The 22299-nt window shown below is 43.4% G+C and overlaps 1 protein-coding gene and 1 long non-coding RNA gene across 3 annotated transcripts in view; one reads left to right on the top strand and one right to left on the bottom strand.

Annotated features, from left to right (window-relative positions):
• The first annotated feature begins 2218 nt into the window (after positions 1–2218).
• LOC111253285 (centrosomal protein of 104 kDa) overlaps positions 2219–22299 on the top strand; it is a 99425-nt gene continuing 79344 nt past the window's right edge. For both annotated transcript variants that reach the window (XR_015330087.1, XM_022812462.2), the window contains exon 1: positions 2219–3187. Coding sequence is in view for 1 of the 2 variants with exons in the window: in XM_022812462.2 (XP_022668197.1) it covers positions 3075–3187 (113 nt within the window). In the remaining variant the exon portion in view is untranslated. The remainder of the gene's footprint in view (positions 3188–22299) is intronic.
• On the bottom strand, positions 7629–20473 carry LOC147754888 (uncharacterized). The gene is made up of 2 exons (XR_015330088.1): positions 20287–20473; positions 7629–8531 (listed from the first exon to the last, which is right to left on the bottom strand). It is a non-coding gene; the product is annotated as an uncharacterized LOC147754888 (long non-coding RNA).

Here is a 22299-nt window from a genome sequence, read left to right as displayed (position 1 = left end):
TAATCATTGTTCTCTCGTCTCATAGCCGGACAATAACGTTGGTCAAAATCTATATATATATATATATAGATTTTGACCAACGTTATTGTCCGGCTATGAGACGAGAGAACAATGATTCAACCACAGGATCATTGGGACAAACCTTTAAAATATTCAGTTATGATACCATAAAGTTTGCTTCAAAAAGAAGCGTTACTTGAGCCACATTTCAACAATAATCTCACACAGTTAATCTTACAACGACGAAGCAAGTATGTAGCAAGCATTAGGTAGATGTCAAGGAAGTAGATTAGTAATGTTAACCACGTTAGCAACCAAAAGTTCTTAAAGGTCGCGGACCGCGAAGCACTGCAGCGCCTGGTCAATGGAACGTCCTAACAAATTTAGCTTTTATCAATAAATCAGACACATATTCATTATTAATGCGCAATGGGAATGGAATACGGTTGGAATGAAGTGTCAAAGTGGGTTACTATACTAACAACGAACTATCCCAACAGAACTATCCCAAAAGAGTCATCCAAAAATGACTGAATCTCGGAGATCGCTGTAAGTAGACTATAGGCTATTTACAAAGGGGCGTTTCAATTTTGGGCAAACATGTGAGTCACACGACCAACATTTAATTTTCAAACGTGTCAACCTACAAACAATTTAGATAAAGGATTTCAGTTGGGCATCCGAGAGTGCTATTGAACTTCTTTCAGATGGTTAGCACCTGGCACAAAAAAATATCATATTTTAAAAAATCAATCAATCATGAGACCGTAAAGAGTAAAAAATCTTTAATAAATCTGATCAGCAACAAGTATAAGGCCTTTAATCAGTGTCGCTTTACATATATAATATTCTGATTCTAGGAGGAATCGCAGCTTATACTTCAAGGTGGCCAAAATTAAGCAAAAAAATTAAAATTACATATTAGTCAAAAATGTAATAAATTTGATTTTTCCTATAAGTGATTTCCTAATGCCCTCGTGCCCTAATTCCTTTTCGACTTGATTAAAATCTCTTATTTCGTGTGCCACTTCTTATTTTGTTCATAATATACTAATATATAATATAGAACTATATAATATTACTAATATATAATATAGAACGCGCTCAAATATGTGTGTATAGAGCCGAGATCAAATAGCAACTTCGTTGTATGTAATAGCAAACTGTCAGGTCTGGCGTATACATGCACATACGTGTACATCCAATGTGCATGGTGCAGGCTAGCATCATCTATTGTCCCGGCGTCGTTCTTTCAACCTGTTTTTTTTCTCGCTAGGGCCACAATTGTAGTTTTAGCAATCACCTTTGCTCGCTTAGATTCGAGATTCACTTTACTGACGGGTCGCTATCACTGTTTCACGTTGGCCTGTGCTACCTCAACACAGTTACTAAGAAAGATTAAGCCTTGCGGCAAGAGCAAACCAAGTTGTCAGTGCGCGACTCTTTGCCCAACGACTCCTGCAATAATTCCCGATGAAGGGAGATGAACTGTCTACTATTAAATTCAATAGGTTGCTATTATCTATATTGTAGGAGCGACGGTAGTACTTGACGGTCGGTCCATAGGACAGCACGAAAATATCCACTGGGGCTTTCCAAAAGACCCCGAGGCACCTGGATATCTGTTTCAGGAGGGGAAATACACATGCTCAATACCTGCTAGTAGTGGTGGCACTAGCATAGTTCCTGGAAACGTGCAGCATACTGACCGACCGACCGACCTGATACCCCACACACTCGGCTGCGCCTCTGTCGAAATCCCAAACCCCTGATTCAAATCATCCTGGCCTAGTCCTAATGCCTCTTGGTCTGGTTTTGTTGGATTTGGGTCGCACGTCCAGCCCCGCCCCAGACCACCAAGTGCTCCGGACAGTTTCTCCTAGGTCGCTGTAGACTCCATGTGCCCCAATAGCCAGTCCCGTTTGTCCGGTCTCTCGCCTGCTATCGCCGCTACTGCCAATAGTGCTCGTGCTTCGTGGATCCCCAATCGAGTCGCGTTGGTGCGCTCTGTGTGTGTATGGCGAGTCGACAAGCGTAGCGGGTACACCAGAGTACTTTCTCGAGGACAACAGTGACGTTTCGACACGGTAGTGTCGCTCGATGAAGCTATGGGCGTTCAAAGCCATGTTGTGTCAGGGAATAGCCATAGTTAACCAGCAGGGGCTACTATATATATAGAGGGGGTGAAAAAGGGAGAAACACCAAATGAGGACTAGGTAGGCCCTGCAACAGTAGCAGGCCTGTTCGACGGCTAACGCCACCCGGAAGAGCCTTTGTCGTGTATTCTCTGCTTGACCTAGACAGGGACACCAAAGACAGGGCTGTTCCATGGTGCTACAAACGGCGATGGTGGCGCCTCTGGCGGTGAATACTGCATTAGCAAAGCGTTACTGGCACGCCATTGTCCGGCGTTTAGACGTGAGAATGAAGACTGGGTTCGCGGAGATCGGCAGACATTCAAGACAGTGCCAGCACCCGGTGGTAGATCGACCTGACGCAGGCACAACCCGTTGTCTTTCCTTAAGAGGGTCGACGTCAAGATTACTGTAGCAATGAGGCGTAATAGCCCTACAGTGCTTGACCTTTTAGCACGTTGACAAGGACGCTCTTGGAAAGTAAGACGGAGTCAAGGCCTGCCGAGGCAGGACAGAAGTATGATCGATCGATTTTTTTTTGCTTGTTTTAGCATTTTTGTTAACTAAAATTTTTATTAGAATTGTGTGCAAACACCGACAATGTGTGATGATTATAATGTGTTATTGCGAAAGAAGCGTCTGAGTAACGCGAGTTCGGGGGCTAACGAGGATACCGCCCTTCGCGCTGTATGCCCTCTTCTGGTAGATGGACATTGAACTTCTGTGCATATATGCGGGCCACAAGAAGCACATGTGCGAGTTTAGCCTAGCTGCTAATAGCACCAATTTAATTAAAGAGTTTTGTATTGTTTCGGACACGCTAGAAGATAAAGACGACTCTGTTTCGTAATTGCTTGTGCTAAAGGTGTCAAAATAGGCGTGCATCGTGCGTAAGGAGGCTTCCGAAAATCAGCTTCTACATCCAAAAATAAAGCCAAAATGCCGCGTAAAATTTCATTTCGGGTCGATAGTGTGACGAGCGAAGACGACGACCATCAGGCAAGCGAGCTTAATCAACATGGTCCTACCGTAAAAGGATGGCTTTCAAAGAAGTAAGTTCAAATTGAAAATTACATCAATTTATTTACAGATAATCTGTCAAAGCATGGGTAAACGACAACATACAGCTTACCTGTGCACAAATAGCCGATTGATTGTAGAGAAACATTTTGGATTTTTAAATATGTTTAGTGATAACGTATGATTAGCAGTTCTTCGAAACATTAGAGCGTAAATTCCATCCAGCAGTATTTGGCCTGCGATACTCAACACATCGACATAAAACTCCGGCACAACATAATAATCTACAGGCCTAGATTCTGGTAGGTGTATTCGAGGAAAAAACTAGCAACGTCGTGAATGTATCTATTGAATCACAGGATTAATGTCATGGCTAATTTGAAGGGCTGACTTCGTTCTATACCAAGGAAATCGTTCTCCGCACCTAGCGAAATCTCTTTCGACAGGTGAAATCGACACATCTAAGTCTACTATCACGCAACTCACCTATCACGCATCATAATTCACGATACGATAAGACCTATTAGCTAATAATTTTTCAAATTTTTGTTTCCAGTTTGACACAGCGCTCAAGTTTACATAAGGTAATTTTCAAGTTATTTCGTATGGCCTTAAATTGGCGGTCCTTTACTTAAGATTAAGCGTAAAGCGGGCACAGAGGCCTGCTTGTTCTTACCAGACAAGGGGTGTGCACTTATGTGCAAAACTGCACGACTGATAGAAGGAGATCAGCGGGTATTATATGTAGTGTGATGGCAGAGGTAACGATGATGGTGGACAGCCCGCCCATTCTGAGGTCACCGTGATGAGGCACGTTCCAATGTTGTTCAGAGTTCGGAGCGCTGGAGTGCCGGAGTCGCACCAACCGTCATCGGCGGAATCGGGCCAAAGTCGAGCCGATGGCGACATTGCGTACGGCGCTGTACACTCTTTGTTCACTGCTCTTACTCCACGTTTATCTGCTGCTAGACATGGAGTCCTTCAGCTGAAGGCCATTCGCACAGGGGCACGGGCACGCACGACAGTCAGCACTATATACTGCTGGCTACGGGCTTTAGCCGACTGCATTGGCAGCATTGACAGACAAGCCGTTATACCAGTTTATATGTAGAACACATTCATGTACAATATTTCACAACGCATATAGGCCGTGCAGCTGAAACTTGCTTATGATTTTTTGAGCGTACATCTATATCTATATATATATATACACATATACGTATACGACCATACATGTCCCTCCAAGAAGTGTTGTGAGTTTGACTATGCAGGTTTGTCTCCTACAAGAAAGCAAAAGGCTTCCTTGTATATGCGGTTAAAGCGGTTCAACCATGAACCTTATAGCCGAGCATGCATAAGCTCTTTCCCGTTGTGTAAGAAGGATTCCTTGAATCGTAAGTTAATGCATTACGTTTTGTGGTTCTACTCTAGATACTAGGTTCTATGGTTCAAAAGTTTTTCTGAGAGTACATCTGCAATGTATCCGCAACTCACTCCAGTTGGTAGAAGATTTGTTTTAAGGACAGGTTTTTGACAAGCATAATAGATGACAATTGCAACTAAATTATAATAAGGATAATTCAGAAGTCTTTTCTTCCTATTGGTTTATTTTTTTATGTATTTGACAGACATACACATGCGGTACTCACACATTCATCAGACACAGTTCGTATCTACTAAAATTTTTATACCGTTCACAATGCTAGGGAAGGGCCAACTAACAACACGATGTTAAGTAATTATAAGGACATCGGGCTAAGTACTATGATAAAACATTACATTAGGATAAAGAACTTGATTTAATTTTTCACAGTTTATTATACTGTGAAATAATAGATGGAAATAAGGTATTTTGAGTGTCGCATCCGTAACTGCGGTCGCGTTGAATGCGACTGCTAGCACGAAACATATATGTCTGTTCAAAAATTAGTATCTCAGTCACTGAGAGCCTTGGCAGCTTCGCCGTGCTAGATATTCATTTGAACAGAAAAAAACTATTGTCTTCTGAGAAGCTAAGCATGCCGTGGTCAATTAGGTCTTGCGACATCGGCCTTTGGCTTTCGATATGTTTATGTGGAATTTATTCGGGTGTTGGCAATAGAGGTGGCACACTTCATTGATAACTCGCCAACGCAGACATGTCTAGGAGGCAAGTCGCTGCATGAATCGTTGAACAGCTTGTCGCTTCGTCTATAGAATAAGGATATGGACGACACAATCGACTTGGATCTATGCGCCTAAAAACGTCTACAAAAGCATTAACGAAAATCGTAATCGCGTAAATTGTAATTAATTTTTCAGTACCGTGACAACCGTGAAAAATGTCCATGCGTATATAGGCTAGCAGGGCACTACCAGACCATGTACTACAACGCTGCAGATGAAAGTCACAAAAAAAAACACTGATCGACACAAGCGACTACTGCAATTGGCATAATATGATTGTGATTTGTCCAACAATAAGGCCACGGTCAGTAGAACTATGTACGTCTATTGAGCGTACAAACAGGTCGTAACCTACTGGCTTTGCAAACAATTAGACTGATAGTTGCTGTCACTGGCGAATTTTAGAGATTGCCCGTGGCTCGTCTGTGGGGCATAGTAGAGTTGCACTCGCTACGTTGTATCCTTATGTGTCCTTAAAATAACACGTAAATAACACCTTTAACACCAGCGGCTAACAACGTAGATTTACTCATACATAGTATAACAAAATTATAATAACGGTAGTTCAAGACAATTACAATTCTCTGTTCAACAATTAACAATTCTCTGTAAATTTAAATACGAACTATCAGAAGAATATTATGCGAAATTATTGCGTATTGGAACAAGATTTCTTCTCATTGCTGGAGTTCTGTCCTGAGCCGTCAGATCTCAATCAATCTATCTGCAATAGAGACAGGACAGAATCCGAGAATATTTCGGATTTGAAATCAGATCTCGATCTAATAGTGATCCTATTAAGTGCGCTGGTAATAGTTATGACATAATGGCGAATTGCACAATTGGCTAGCCGGCGGTAAGCGGTGGCTCCTATGCTTAGAGCTAGTGCGTTCATAGAGCCATCCATATCTACTACACGACTCTTTACCAAGATGGACACATAGCTGAACAGAAAGAAAAGGGTAAGAGCCATTTGACTGGTAGATAGAGACCAATTAGAGCCACCACTCTGCAACGCTGGACACTAGCCAGCAAACTGTCGAGACTAGGAGTGCAGCATCATTTCCCCCGTCAATCTCTTTCTCTGCAATGATCTCGGCAGTTGAATTCTGTCTCTCCGCTTGTCCGCGTCGCTTCCTTCACTGGGTGGCTAACTCTGTACTCTGTTTTTTCGTGGTCGCTAATGAGCTCTTGGGGTGGGTTTGGAGTTTCAACGAAGTCAATGCAAGGGTAAAAAGCGTGAGATCTACGTAATTTTTATTGTCATCACTGCAAGGCACCATCGTAGAGTTCTGGGCGTGCGTTGCGCCAGCAACCGCAGACATATTTCGACATAAAGAAGCTACAGCAGTGCTTCTGTTTAGCCCTGCATAGTAAGAGCTAAACCATCCTGCCGCGGGCAGGCGAAAGGCAAGCCCAGGAGATTTGAGCCACCGGCCATGTTACGGCTGCCAGCATTAAGTCTCAAGGCCCAATTCCGTAAGGATTTTATTTTAGTATTCAACGTATGCGCTACGCCGGGAAAGACGAACGAGAATCGCTATCGGCCCGTTTCCCCGAGCTCAAAGTGGTCTAAGGGCTCTCCTCAAAAACATCGTGCTTTCAACAAAGCAGCGTCGCCTGACCCTAACTTTGCCATCGGGGCTTCGCCTACCTCAATGCGGCGGCGCTAACTAGCCCCTTCCTCCACGTGATCGCCATTATTATTTAATCTGCCCTGCTGGCTTTTGTGAAACGCGTTGAATCTACAGGATTCTTGCGAAAATCCGGAGTAGTAACCTACTGGCAGGAAGAGATGTTTACGACAGCCATAGGCGAATCGTTTGTCCCTCAGAAGCAGATAACGTGCCCGTCTTTTGTCTCGGCGCGCCGTGATAAGTGCCCTGTACAGCTCTCTTAAGGGTAATGGTGGATCACCGTAATGTTGAACTGCCACAGCATTTTAATAAGTTTGTGCCCCCTTAGCTGATTCAAGCTACCAATGCTATTGGTCTCATCTGCTGTCGCCATCGACGCTGCTATTATGGCGAAGTTGAAAAATGTTTCGAGTTTTACGTTCGGTATTTAGGTCGTCAGCCGTTGCTTCCGACGAATAGCAGCTAGCATAAGACGAGCCATGTATCTATGCCCGGATTCAAGCTTAGGCCAACACGAGTTTCTAAGTTTAGTAGGCAAACACGCTACTACAGTACCATCACGGATAAGCGGTTAAATCCTTGTGTACGTGTTTATCCCTCATGTTATATCCAGCCCACTGCTGTTTTTCGAGCGATATAATTATTAGGTTTAAAAAAACTAGATTGTGGGTAAGAGTAAAAGATTTTTGCTTTATTGGTATTTCTATTTCGTTTGAGTACAGCTATCAGCTGCTTTCATATTAATCATTTTTCATGCCTGTATTCATCTATTTATTATAGTTACGGATCCCCTTAGCGTCTGCTAGATATTCCTCAGTATGTTCTTTGTTCTGGCTCATCGTTGACTCTATTTCATTATACTACCACCATTAGATTAGTGTACCAACACCATATTCACATGTTGATTTACCATATAGAACCACCTCGAAGTTTCCAGGTGCAAATGCGTTTTGATAACCATATCTCTCTATGTAATCATAAAATATGACTGAAATTACTTTTGCGGCTACTATTTTATCTCTATTTGAATTTATCAAACTTACAACGTTTTATAAGACGTTAGCGATCGCTTGTAAAGCTTGTATTACATAAACCTTCAGATAACAAGCTCACAAAAGCTGTTTAACCAAGTGGATCCAAATCCAAGCTTATAGGCAAGCTTATCCACTCGTTTCGACAACTTCTCTAATTCCCATTGCGCACCTTCGTTTTCCACACCAATCCTTCCATCCATTCGTTTATTTGTTATTTCGTAAGACCTCTGCAGAGTAACCGGCCGACGTTGTATCTTGTCCTGTTCTCGGCAACCTTGTTTCTTCGCAATTCTTTCGACGATTGTTTTCGGCTGGCATTCCATTTCGCGTCCTTTTTCCGATAGCGGCCATTGTCTTTCTTGGTTCTTCATCCATCGAAGTGTTCTGTTCATCGCTTCCGACAGGAGCGACGTCCTTGTCCTTGTTGTTACCTTCACTGGGCAGGGAGCGGTAGAATAAACTAAGAGGGCTTTTCCCTTTCCATCCCAGTTTTCATTGTAGAACCAGACAAATTAATTGTGAATGCCCGATCAACGAAACTGTGAAAGAGAAGTGTAGAACCAATGAACAGCCCAGACCCCGTCAGCTATAACCGAGGCAATTCCGAAAGCGTAGTGCTATGGATGAAATGAAGTTTAGGTATATAAAAAAAAAACTATATAAACTATATATATAAAAAAAAACTATATAAAAACCTGTTGGATCCAAGTAGGGGAAAACATAAGCCTTCTTGAAAAATACTCAAAAGCTTTGTAGAGATAGACAGCTGGAGTACTGGCCAGCTGTAGCCAAGCTAGCTATGCAGTGTACTGTGTATAAACAATATATTTTATCCACACTTGGTGTACACACGCTGACGCACGAACGGCCCATAGGGCTCAGTCAAATCCAAATTCTAACGGAGCCTGAAGCTGGAATAGAAACGCTGGAAAGCTTTGCTAAAATATAGTTGAATTGAGGAAGACGTCGTAAGTGGAGATGTTTGGACACGAATTCGAATGAACGACAAGGGCTGGAGGAAATTCGAAATCCTCTGACCGAACCTCTAGAACTGTACCAGTGGGGAGTTGAACATAATACGAGAAGTGGAGAAGTAGCAGCAGCAGAAAAAGAATCAGTGGAGATCACGGGCATGTGTGTCGTTTAACCCGTAATCGAAGCCTATTCTTCACAAGGGCCAAAGATCTCTTTACCGCCTTCTTTAGACAGCCCGTTTTTGTTTTGTGTACTTTCCTTTTTCTTACCAGATCGACTTTTTCTTATCACGTGATAAGCTAAAATAGTACAGTTGAAAGGAAACAAACGAGATTTTGCAGATAAGCTAGTGAGCAGCGATGTGGAACGAGACGATCTGCATGAAGGGAGCGCCCTCTTCTTGACCAAGGTCTTTCGAAGCCACTTGGTCACAACACAGTTCTCGAACTGTGCCCGAGCTAGAGAACTTGCCACTAAAGACTAAGTGGAAGATTGCCAAGTGTTCAATTGCGAAGCTCCCTATGGCGATCTGCATGTTGTATAGCCTCTCACTAAATAAGGTACCATAACGATGACTCGGCGGACCCGTGAGTATGAATAGGTTGAGTCATTAATAGATAAGCGACACTGGAGGCTCTGAGTACAGTGCCTTTTCGCGATTCACATGTTAATTCGCTATGCCCACATGGTGTTAGGTTTGTTTGGCTGGGCTTCCATTGGGGCAACTATTTTCACAACGAAGGTGAAGCAAGGTGAGTCGGGCTCAGCACGACCGGTTATTAAAGCGAAGTTAACCACCAAAAAACAGTATAGACGTTAGAAATATAATGCAGTACTCAAAGTTTTCCTCTATTCTATGAATCTAACGTGGATATCAACGAGCAAGATGGGCATAGTGGATACACCAACGGCTTACGTTGCCAGCTGGACCGCGATCCGTACGTACGTACTTGTATAAAATTAATTTAATAATATGGTAGCGTCACATGGGTAACAAATAAACGCTGTGGTTAGCGATACAAATATTCGTTAGTGCATGCGGCAGTGAAGGTGTATTTTGGTCAGTAAAAGCGTAGTTCAAAAGAAAGCAACCAGATCTTTGTTTGAAGAGACTAAGTATTATACAAGGCTGTTAGAAACAACTACTACAACTATTATTCCTATGGCAACGATATTAGAAGGCTGGTAAAACTTCATTCCCGGCCCTTCTAATATTTTCACGTTTGTCACTGCTTTCTTCCTTGAACTTTTCCCTAGCTACCTTGTTTCCGCTTTTCTGGCCATTTCAGTCCGACATCTTCCATATGATGGATTTATCCACCGATGCGACAGGTCACTTCAGCCAGGACCTTAGCTTTGGGCACCGTAGCTGATGCTGCCGGACGCTGGAATTCTTCCTCAGTCTCAAATGTTCGTACAAGATGAAAACCCGGCGCTGTACATTTCGCCGATTCCCCGCATTGACCGGGAGATAAGTTGGTAGTAAGAGTGACGACAACTGCTACAGTGTTTCATTTGCTGTTACCGATACGTTGTCAGTATTGTGAATTTGTCTTTAGATCCGTATGGATCGGTACCCACTAGAAGGGTAACGGCGATTGCACCAAAAGGAGTCCCAGTGGGGTAAAAAAACGGCTCCGTAAGTGGATTCAGGCATGCACAGAACAAAAGACGAATTTACAGAATTTCCAGGCAAGCTTTGTATCGCGTCAGATAAGCTATCTAAAGGGAAGCGGCTACGGAACAGATCACTTCATCAGTTGAAAACGCGAAAGCGTCGGCTGCAGCGGGAGGACGACGTCTTAAGAAACCAGCGGCAGCGACAATGGTCATCGCTACCGTTAAAGATTCACTTTCAAAAGTCGTATATATTCGGTAAAATTCAAGATTAATTATGTACACAGCTGGTATGATTCTATAATCATTATTTTCACCATTCGAAGGCGGGTCCATGCCATTCGATGTGTGAAGTAAATCCATTGAGAAAATATTAGGCCGAAAATATATTATGCAAACTGCGTCATGCGATTGCAAAGGACCCGCTGCCCCTGATATGCATTGATGGTGTAAGTGCGCAGACGAAAAAAAACAGTTTTAGTAAGTCTACTTAATACTCAAGGCAAAGCTTGTAATGTGTGATTACTTTGGAAAACTAAGGCAGCGTCCAAAATTCATAACACAAGGCCCAAAACGCTGTAACAAATCTGTGGTGTCAAACGGCAAAAACTGGTCGTATCACGAGGAGCCGACTCCAAAATACAGGTGGCCGCAGGCTAAACTTCTCTGTGTCATGTTGCGGAGCCGGACACGGCTCCAGCAATGTCTTTTGCTGTTCCATTGATTCTGAATTGCCCAAAGGGCCCGACAACTTAGCATTGATAGAGGTTGGCAATAGAGAACCTCGTTGGGCTTCCGCTAGCCTTTAGACCATTGGGCTGGTACGAAAGTACGATGAGAAGCAGTTTTGTTCTACAGGTTAGCAGCTTAGAGAAGGCTTTGCAAGTGAGACAAAGTCGAACATCGAGCGTGTAAAAAAAGATGTTCGAGGCTGACGCTTATAAAAACTTAGATATCCCTTGATTCCTTTACATGGAAGTTTTGTCTACAAAAGATCGACGTTATTATATCAATAGAACTGAAACGGAAAACCCGTGCTAAAATCGTCTAGTTCACTAGTCTGAAATACGGCTGTTTAGTTATGACCGTACCGAGGATTCACTATCACGAAAAATTGTTATGTAGTATTTTTTTTTTGGCTGTATATAAATTCAAGCATTTACAAAAGATAACAATGGCAGTTTTCGTTTTTTGCATGGCGTTCTTTCTGGTAGAAATTATTGCAAATGGAGGGGGGGAAGTGGCTAGCTACAAGATGTTTTTGCAGAGCCGACACCAGCTATTTTTTTTGTACGTCAGATGCAACCTTCCTGCATTGTGGTATAAGTGTCAATATATCATAGAATGTAGCAATTTCTGAGTATTCCGCGGTTATTCCAATTATTGCGAGTATTGTTAGTCCTGAATACATTTGCCTACGTTCTGTGTTCCACCGCCGAGCTGCACAGTGTCCATGGTTCTGAGCGATTGCCGCCGTAGGGAAGAACGCATGTAGTGAACGACCATATGTCAGGAACTTGTCTTTATGTGATAAGATTATTGTATTTTCACGCAAATCAGTTGAACAAATAGGAAGTTAACGTCGAAACAGCGGTTGTACTACTACACGAGTAATACTATTAGCGTCATATTAACTTGTACGTTTCTCCCATCTTCAAAAACCTCTCCCTATCAAAACCTTATAGAAAAAGCTGCACTTTACATACATTGGAAATAACCAACCTTCGTTTTGGTGTGGCTAAGTACAGTGGTATGAGATGAACACGATCAGCGAGTAATCAGACGTAACAAATGCGTTCAGCAAATTGAAACAACCCGTGTAGCTGCTCACAAGCAAAAAACTTCCTCGCATAACAGCACCGACAGTCATTTTGGAGCAGTCTCAACAGCTGCCTGCACCCATTATACCGGCACGCAACAACTTATCGAAGTCGGGCAAAGTGCAACTCATAAACGTGCGATAGAAACGAACAAAGACTGATCGGTTCTTTAAGTCCTTCTCAAGGCCGCTAGACGATGTAAGCCGACCCAACCGAACTCAGTTTGAAAAACAGAGACCTCGTTCTGAAGCCTCGATTTGGTTGTTTCCTATAGTGACAAGATGAGCACTAAAGTCAGACGAAGACGCGAGTGGTACAATGTCAGACATCATAAATCACGTGTTTATTTCTTTTTTATATAGGCCAAGCTAGGATGACACACGAAAAATTCGCTGTGACATATGCCACCCGCGCGCCAAAACTTCTCAAAAAGGAAATGCACCAGACGATAATATAACAATGTATAGACTGACGGATGGCGACAATGGCAGGTCAGTCACAATATGTACGTATAGTGTGTGTGCAACCTTATCAGGACGAATTCGACTGAGAAGTTTTCCCTTGCTTTCTAAGGCAGGGACAAGGTATGAAAAAATCAAAAACAACGAAACAGACGTCCTACGTTTACGTCAGACTTCGAATTTATGCTTTGTGAAAAGCTGTGTGCAGAGGAGACAAAGCCACGACCTAGAGGACTTTTATTATACTAAAGAAATCATTTTTCTGACGTTCTTCATACACTTCAAGCCGTCCATATTTTTGTTTGGAGTTCAATGGCGAATGAAACCAGTGCTCTGATAAAGTTGTTCGACCTAAAATAGATATAATTATTAGCAGAGAAACCATTTTGCGTTAAAGCCAGGGTCTAACTGAATAGCCAAGAACCAAAAAGGCAAATATATGCCCAGTATATCAAGTTTTACAAATATATGCTAATATATAGATAGGAATGGCTTAGAAAATTCTTTGCCTTCCATGTTATTAGCGAAAAGCAGACACGTAGTAGGAAACGTTGGGCGAAGGAAAAGAATGTGTTACTTCTCTTCTTATTGCCTATTCCCCTATGTTTTGGCGCTGCTGCTGTTGTTGCTGGCGAAGTGAGGCAAAATCCAACGTCGCTGTTGCGAGCCGCGGTTCGTGATTGCTTTTTCCTCCAGCAGTGACGAGTTCTTGATGACCTTCAAGGCTACATGTCGCCACCTGCGCCACCCTTTACTAGCGGCATGCTTTGCTTGTATGTACTTTTCCCCGTCGACCGCGCAAAGACCGCTTGAGAGAAAACGAGTTGCCAAGAAGTGCCGCTTCTGCCATTGCTAGCGAGAATGAACGAACCCGATGTTGCTTGTATTCGTTAGAAGAGGCCGCGATTACACGTTTACAAGCGAGAAAACCGAAGGCTTGCTTCTAGTTGATACCCAGCTTCAGTAGTAGTAAAACGGAATGCTCCGTTTGGGTGCTACAGCAGGCGAAAGAAGCTCAGTAGACTAGGTTAGCTTAGGACAGGGTTGACAAGAGTGGGGTAAAGGAATAAGGCATGTAGGCGAACTGGAGAAACTTTGTGGCCGGAAACGGCATGAAGACAACGAGACCAAATATCAGTAGCGACAGCAGAAATAGCCATACGGCTCCTTCCGTCAATAGTAACAACGGCGGAGGCAAACCAACACTGTCGTAACTGCCCAAAGCTTCGACCTTAACCTCTGCATTGGATTCTCTCGCCAGTCAAAAAAGCCCACCGGGCGACCGTCGGTCGCCGTTGGTTTGGCCTGATACCTTCTATTTCTCCGTCTGATCTTGCTGTCGCTATTGCCTCCCCTCTTTTAGTCAAACTCTACCAGGCAAGTTTTGGCAAGCCCACCGTAGGTCTTCTCCTAATCGGCCAGGCACGTCTCTCTCGCCTTACCTTCTACTCATCACCGTTGCGATGTAGTCCTTCTCTTATAAAGCTTAAAACGACAGTGACTCACGATACTCGTCGGCTCTTCCCGTCGATACTACATTGCGGTGTGACCCAGACCTGGTGAGAATCTTGGAAAACACTGGCTAGAAGCAGTGCGACAGCTGCAAGAAAAGAAGGCCAAAGGAAGCCTTCTCAAAGGCAACCCGAAAGACGCCAAGAAAGGACGGCAGCGGCAACGACGATGTGGACAGCCGGGATGACATGAAGCAGCAACAAACTTCGTCGCATACGGGACACGAGATATGTGACGTGTTGTTAGTAAACAGGATACGCCAGCAGATAATTTGTTCAAATTATCTAGCTGCTAGTGCCAGGCGGAGGCAGCAATAGTAGCAATGCAAACCAACTGCATAGAGCCAAACAGAATTGGACAGAGCCCCACAGTAATGTATAAAAGCGGAAAGGTAGTCAAAGGGTTTGGGAAGTGCCAAGTCTCGTGCCAAAAGAGCCGACGGCAAATAGAGTAAAGGATATGTACAGGGAGCGCATAGTGAAGCCAAGGTGTATACAGATGGTGGCACTAATGGCTTTAAACACGAAGTAGATGAATTTTTAGAACAAGGAAAAACTGAAAAGCAAAGGCCTGAAGTGTGTGAAGCAATGAAAAATTGGAACTAGATAAATATGGGTACAAGGAAATTTATAGTGTTGAATAGGTTCGCGCGACAAAGGCCAAAATAATCTACAAGCAAAGGCTAAATCTGAAAATAGCCAAATTTCTTAAATTTAGTTGCTTGTTTTCTATCAAAATTATTTAAATTTGCACAGCGAAGGTTACAGGAATGCCTGCATACATGATATATAAAAACAAAGAGCAATTAAATTTCTTTTGTGGTTGACCGCAGCTACCTTGGCTGCCAATGTAGAAGTCTCGTAACAATAACAATGGCTGTGGTGATTTATCTTTATTTTATCAGTCTTTTCGCTATATTTCTCTTGTAATATATAAAGAAGATCGACACACGCCCGGTCGTCTTCAATGGTTTCTTTATTTCTTGTTTGCTAGTCGTGATACTGTTGTCGGCTGGAGTTTCTGAAGTCTACTCGAACTTCGATTCGCCCTGTCCGCCTTCTATCTAAGTGCTATCTGTTCTACTCTAAATTGTTGCCTCCGGGCTGACTGATGTCGAATTTAACACGATTTTCTCCTCTGTTAATACTGCAAACTGTAACGCTACCTGTGTGTGAGACAACAGATCTTTGTATCATTCTGGTCTTGTCCTATGTTTACACGTCTCTCGTATTTTCTGCTGGCGCATGGTCCATCGGCCTGAAAAGTTCCAGACCTAGTTCGTCTTACATCGCTTTCGAACTTCTTTCCTGACTCATCCCCAACGCGTGTAGTTAGCTTCTCCTTTTTTTTCAGTAGAGTTTCTGCGACCGCATTGAGATCCGGTAAAGAGATCGAATTTGTCCTTTCGACCATGTCTGAGTACTCGTCTTTGTCTTTCCATACCCACGGAGCGTGTACTTGACCTCGCCTGCCTCGATGGGCAACGGGACATCGTATCTGCTCTGGGAAAACGGGTAGCTGTCACAAGAGTTTCCGCATGCCTTCTTCAGGTTGGTCGATCAATCAATCAGTTAGTACGACGGCGACGACAGAGATAAATAGTGAGCGCAATGTCTATGGTCGTTGCTGCCTAGCATTGTGGGCTAAGAAGAAGAAACTTTTATGCGTTTCCTTCTTCTTCTCAGAGTACCTATCCGGAACGCCTTTTCAGAACAGCTTTATTGATAAGCTTGGCACATAACTGACGTTGCTATATGCAACGAAAGTTAGCAGATAATGCCGAAAAATCCAGTGCAACAGCGATACCGCGCTACTAGCACCGAACAAACCTATCATAGTCCAGTTCTCCGAAGCGTGGTAGTTTGGTAGGAGCTTTGCTTGTTGGAATTAAAGGTAACAGCGAGTTGGGCGCAGAGGCGCCTTGGTGCGGTCACGCGAGGCAGATAAAAGCTTTAAAAGTACTTCTTTCGACAGTGTACACACACAAAATGAATTTGCGTTCAGCAGTCTGCTTCTGTTATAGTCAGCAATAGTGACAACAAGCACAGCAGCACAGGCCATAAGTAACAACGCGTCTCGTATACTGTAGACTTTAACTGTTACTCAAAGAGATCGAAAAGGCAGGAGGAGGTGAACCTTCATTAGGTCAGCGCAAGAAGTATGCTGAGCGCCTCGGATCGCCAGGTAGCGTTGTGGACAAACCCTCTTTCGCTTTACATTATCGTACGCAAATGCCTGTTACCTATAGAGGGTAGTAAATGAAGAAGTTAACAAAAATAAACGTCCTCAACATATTCAAGCACTCTCAGACGTCGTAATAGGATGTCTATATATTCAGCGATATTTAGTCCCTAGATATAGTAGATAGCTTATGCGCACAAACATGATTTGATCACTTAGCAGAATTAAGTTTAAGTGGAATTATAAAGAAATCACTAATTATAATCCGCTTGTTATAGAGTTAATATATATATTCTCCGCAAGAGAAGCACGTCTGCTCACATATCAGTATCTAATTATTAGTCTTTATTTTGACATCTACTTACTACTATGATAAACGTTACCCATCGTTTGTCATGTTCTAGCATATGTAAAGATTTTTTGCATTGTAGGTCTTCATACCTGAAGCCCCGCAGGTGGCGCCTTATAACTAGTTTGATCGTTGACATCGACATAGCTTTTTTAAGTAGCAACTATCACCGTTTGCGCAGCCATTCATTGTTGATTACGCTGGCTGTCACTGCAAATGTCCGTCCGTCGCCTATACATATTGCCTCAACGCTACGTAACGGAATGAAATGACGCGTCACTTTCGCTCGGCCAAGTGTACACACTTGACTACTGAATAGCGGAACTACCACTAACTGTTCTGAACGCGGGCTCACACAGCGCTAAAATCTAATGTTCCCATTAACTGGCCGTGCTGATCGTCACCATGATAATTTATACAGCATAGTAGTAATAATCATAACAATCATTGTACCGATTCGAAAACAACAGTACAAAAAAAACTTTTTCGAAGCAATGCCCGGTTCGCACTGTTTCGAGTATCTTCAGTAATGACTCTCTGACTGTTTCGTCTGCTCCGCTAATTATGTCTATCAGCGTGACTCATTCCTATGTACTTGCATCGTAGTTGAAATGGGAAAGTTTTTGTGGGCGTTATTCAGTCGACAAGCTTATGAAGCCACCTGGAATGAATTCGGTGTATGCCCCCAAAATGACCACATCAGCAACATCAGTGAATTGCAACGTGGATTTGAAAAAGTATGTCTCTAAATTCTTTCGCAAATTTCAAAATGCTATGCATATGGGCGATATTTCAAAGCTGTTTTAAGCCCTCAGGTCAGGATCACACACAGATCGCTAAGATGGGCTCGTTTCCCCTTCCTATCTCAGCCGAACAAATTCTAGGCCGCGTCTGGCCAAACGAGAAGTGGTACAGGCGGATGATTCTGTCAGGAAGAGCCACTCTCGAAGCGCCGAGGGCAAGCCGAACGACGTTCCTGAGTTAAGACGAAGCGAAAAGCTACGGTACACTGGGCTGCTGTCAGTATCGTAATTCTTGACGATGTCGTTGATCGACACGTTTCGAAGAGGTCAAGTCCAATTTCATCTTTGACACAGCCAGAAAATAATACAGCGCCGTAATAGATAATGCAACTTCCACGCCGTGGTCACTTTTAGAGCGGCTACCCTTACCGCAAACGCTTTTCAATGCTAGCTCAAACGAGAAAAGTGCTTCATTGCACAAAAGATCCTCCCTTTGTTTTACCAAAAGAACCAGTTGCACGTTTTGGGAACAAGCACGAGAAGTCGTAGATGACTTATCTCGTGTTTGTTCCCAGAACGTGCAACTGGTCCGTCTGAGTTATAAGTTTAAAGTTTTTAGGTCCGCTATTGCATTTCGGAATTGCGTCACGTAGCTAACCCCTTTCAGCCATATGGAACAAAGTGTAGCTCCACTATGTTTCGAGCATAAACCACCAAGTTTCACTGAGCTTAGCCTCCTAAACTAAGTATAGTAGCCGTAGTTGGTGGACAAAGCGCACATGGGAAAAAAATTGCCTTCGGCATGAAATCGGAAATACACATGATCTTGAAGTGGCATTTCGGGCTTATGCAGTTGACTTTTGTTTGTTTCTTGTCACTTCTCAAAGAAAAATTCACAATCCTGTTATCTAATTTTGTTCGAATGCCCGTCACCCGCCGTGCTTCACTGTGCCTTCACTCCATTTATTGAAATATTTAGTTCATGACATCTTCGTGTAGCACAAGGTTCAGGTCAACAACCATTTGACGGTTGTATATACATATATATTCTATTATAATCCTCAGGAGGGTTTAACCTTCCAATGTGACCGGCCAGCTAGAGCAGAACGTAAACAGTACGCTGTCCTTACGGACGGAACTTATCTGCATTGCGTCGAGCGATAAGCTCTGCTGCAAACTAGGACACAGCTTCTTCTCATCAGGCCCCATGGAAAAGAGCTGCGAGTGCCCTGTGATAGCGTCGTCTAATTAGATTAATTCTCTTTAGAGTAGCTCGATTGGACTACTACCGGAAATGCACTCTAAATGTTTATGAATAACCATAAACGCTCGCTTTTTAGAGAAAAAAGGATAGTTTTATGTCACGTGACGTTAGGACAAGGTAGCCTAGTTATGTTGTACAGGTAACAAGTCTTTCTTTGTGGCCGTAAATCTGCTTGTTTCTATTGCCTCTATTATTTAATGTTTCCATCCTACCCAGACAAAATTCAACTTTTCTTACCTATGGTAAATAAAACGCCATATAGTTAACGTCATTCATATGCAGCTTTCATAACAGTACAATTAGCACTTTGAAGTGCCCTATATCTTCTATAAATAATTTTCTAATTGTGACGATACCTTCTGATCGTTTTGATGACGAGGTCTTTCAAGTTACCGTCGTTTCAACAATGTACTCCTCTGCGCATGGTAAATACTAGAAGATCAGTATATACTGCCAGTGTACATCTACACCCGTAAAGAAACGGACATTTTGTTATCGTGATACTGTTTTGTTAAGTGAACTTTGATATCATAGTAGAAACTAAAAGACTAAAAAAGGATCCTCATCAATTAAAATGTTTTTGTCGATTAAATGCACATCGAAAGTAATGAGTGTGCCTGGCTGACGCGTGGCTAATTAGTGTAGGCCAGAGTTTACGCGCCTGTTGATATGTCTCCCCATATCAGATCTCGGATCCGAAAATTTCGATAGATAATAAACATAAATAGAATAGCATCTTAAAAGAGCGAACGTTTGGAGGGCCTATGACTCTAAGGAGCATTATAATGAAAAATATATGTGTTATGTCAGCTCTATGAGCGCCCGATAGTTACCAGCTGTCGATGAATGGAACAATGATGATCGCTTTAGCCAGCCAACAATTGCCCTTAGTAGGATTTATCTGAGCAGGTCTATTTTACATAGTAGTGATGCTCTTCAACCAATTGGGGGTTCGTTCAAGTAGGCCAACCCTTAAATTAAGCTAAAGTGTTTAAAATAGAGGATGCTTCACTGTGTTCAGTCTGTACTTTATACATTCAATATAAAATTGTAATACATATATATACGTATGTATACATTAAGCGTATGAGCCCTGAAGCTATGCGTATTCGATCTCGATCAATGTGGCCCGAACTTTACAGTTACAGAACTTCGGCCAAACTATAACTGGATACGATGAGTGTGCATCTCAATGTCTTCTTCTCACTATAGTTTTAGCAGTCTTCGTCTCCATTAGCCGCCTTTAATCGTCTGATAATCGCGTAAGTGTTGCCCGCCCAACATCATTTATATTCACATCGTATTGGTTAAACTAGTCATGGCAATATGTTACACATCTGCCTCGTTCCTCACTCGAAGGCTTCGTACGTACCTAACGTTGCGTCCGGTCCACTTCATAAGTACAGATAATATTACATCTAGGGGTAGTCCTAGTTCACCTACTAGCGTGATCGTCTAAATTCACTGATAATCTAATTTCGACAGCCTACTATTATTCATATGCTGCTAGAATTGATAAAGGCCAATCTCAGCTGTTTTGGCTCGGTGTGCGACGTTGTTCCCGGATGCACGCAATAAAAAGGGAGAGAGAAAGAGTGAGTGTGATGCGTCCTTACCCGATCCCCATAACACCCGTGCCGTTTTCGTTCTCTCCAGTGCGCCATTATTTGTTCACTGATTTGACGTCGTCATCTGTGGCCTCGTGATCGTACGCGGAAGTGCAATCTGCGAATTACTATTGAGGTAACATTGGCCCACAGATAATAATTGGTCGCAGCATGGCCGCAGGGAAATAGAGCTCCGAACCCCATGGGAGACCCTCATGATTGGTGGAGTAATCTGAAACAAATTGGGATGACGGCGTCAGTGACCATAGTGACATACGGCAATGAGTACGGCGTCAATGGGGGGGTCATATTATGACCTCCATTTAGGGACGCTATGAAACGAAAGCGAGTAGCACTAGGGACCATGGACAAACACAGTCGCTCTGGGCTGCTAATGCTACTGCTGTTCGAGTTGCCCGGGGCAGCAGTCAACCGTCCTAGAACTATGGCCTGCTGCCCCGAGCACACAGCAGCATGACGCATAAAGCAATGAGATTCTATAGAAACTCCGATGGTTAGTTTCGCCCCATGAATCCTAAACGTCGAATGGGTGGCTTCCTACGCACGGCCGCCCTGTTCACCTGCTATGCCCTTCACTTGAATCTAGGTCAGTCGGGCCTCTGTGCCAGTCCGGCGGTCGGGGGCATTCGATTTGGTCTGAAGAGCAGCCTGCAATGAGATAGAGGTAGTTGCAGCGCAGGGAATACCTGTCGATTGGCAAGTAGCCACACCGTGGTTATATGGATAATCGCAGCAGACTTCGAAGAATTATGAGCAGAGTGCTGGGCCGCGTAGTATCTCACAGCGTGGTATCTATGGCAGTAAGAACCTGAATTGGGACGTTGCTGCAGGATCTCGCAACATCCATTACAGCCACGGCTACCCTACTATTCAGGAAACATTGACGTGTGGCGCCACGGCGTTTTGTCTTGCGCCTGCCGGCAGAGTGACCACAACCGACGCTACTAATATTACGATAGAAGGCTACGCTGGCCGCACTATGCAAGGTAGCTGTAGGAGGCCACGAGGCCGCTGACCTGCGAAAAACAGCAGTCTGCGGTTAGCCCAACGTAGCCTTAGGAAGCTCAACTTATGTCGACGTTTGATGCTTCACGCAATCTACGGCAGAGCGGCGCCAGACACTTCTCTTGCCGGCCTCCTCACGACCCGAAGCCAGAAAACCCCTGGACGTTAGTTACTATGTCGTGATTCGGCCAGGGGCCGTTACACATTCGGTGACGCTCCGTCGGTGTCTGAGATGTACCCTGTAAGATAGAATTCTACAAGCTGATATTGCGTTAAATGGTATTGTCTCGACCGAGCAAAATGTCAGTGTTCTTATGGGGCTAAGTTATCGCTGCAGATGACTAGGTATTACCTCTTGCTGCTCCTTGCACACGGATGGCTGACGTTAATGTTATTATCACGACGCTGCTACAGCTGCTGTAGGCAAAAACCCACATTTAGTAGTAGTTGGTGGCGGTAAACGTTTGTAACACTACGGCTAAACTTGGAACTCGGTCAAGTGGTGGGACTGCGGGACAGGTAGCATGGGGTGCCAGGAACCATCGGAATAAGCGAAGGAGCAGAAAGGAGAGCCTTGATTAGATGACCGTTAGAAATGCCTAGCCGGTCATATCGAGCTTAAGATATGTAGGTTTGGATTGAGTAAGGCATTTTAATTGATCAGAAAGTTGATAATGTATGTAAAGTTTAATACAATTATTGACTAAAAGAGTTTCATCTAGTTAATCTGAAATGGAGCATACTTATGGATG

The sequence above is a fragment of the Varroa destructor genome, unplaced genomic scaffold (genome assembly GCF_002443255.2).
Source record: "Varroa destructor unplaced genomic scaffold, Vdes_3.0 BEIS01000006.1, whole genome shotgun sequence".
Taxonomy (NCBI): Eukaryota; Metazoa; Arthropoda; class Arachnida; order Mesostigmata; family Varroidae; genus Varroa; species Varroa destructor.
The sequence above is the reverse complement of the archived record's forward strand: the minus strand, read 5'-3'. Positions and strand labels throughout refer to the sequence as shown.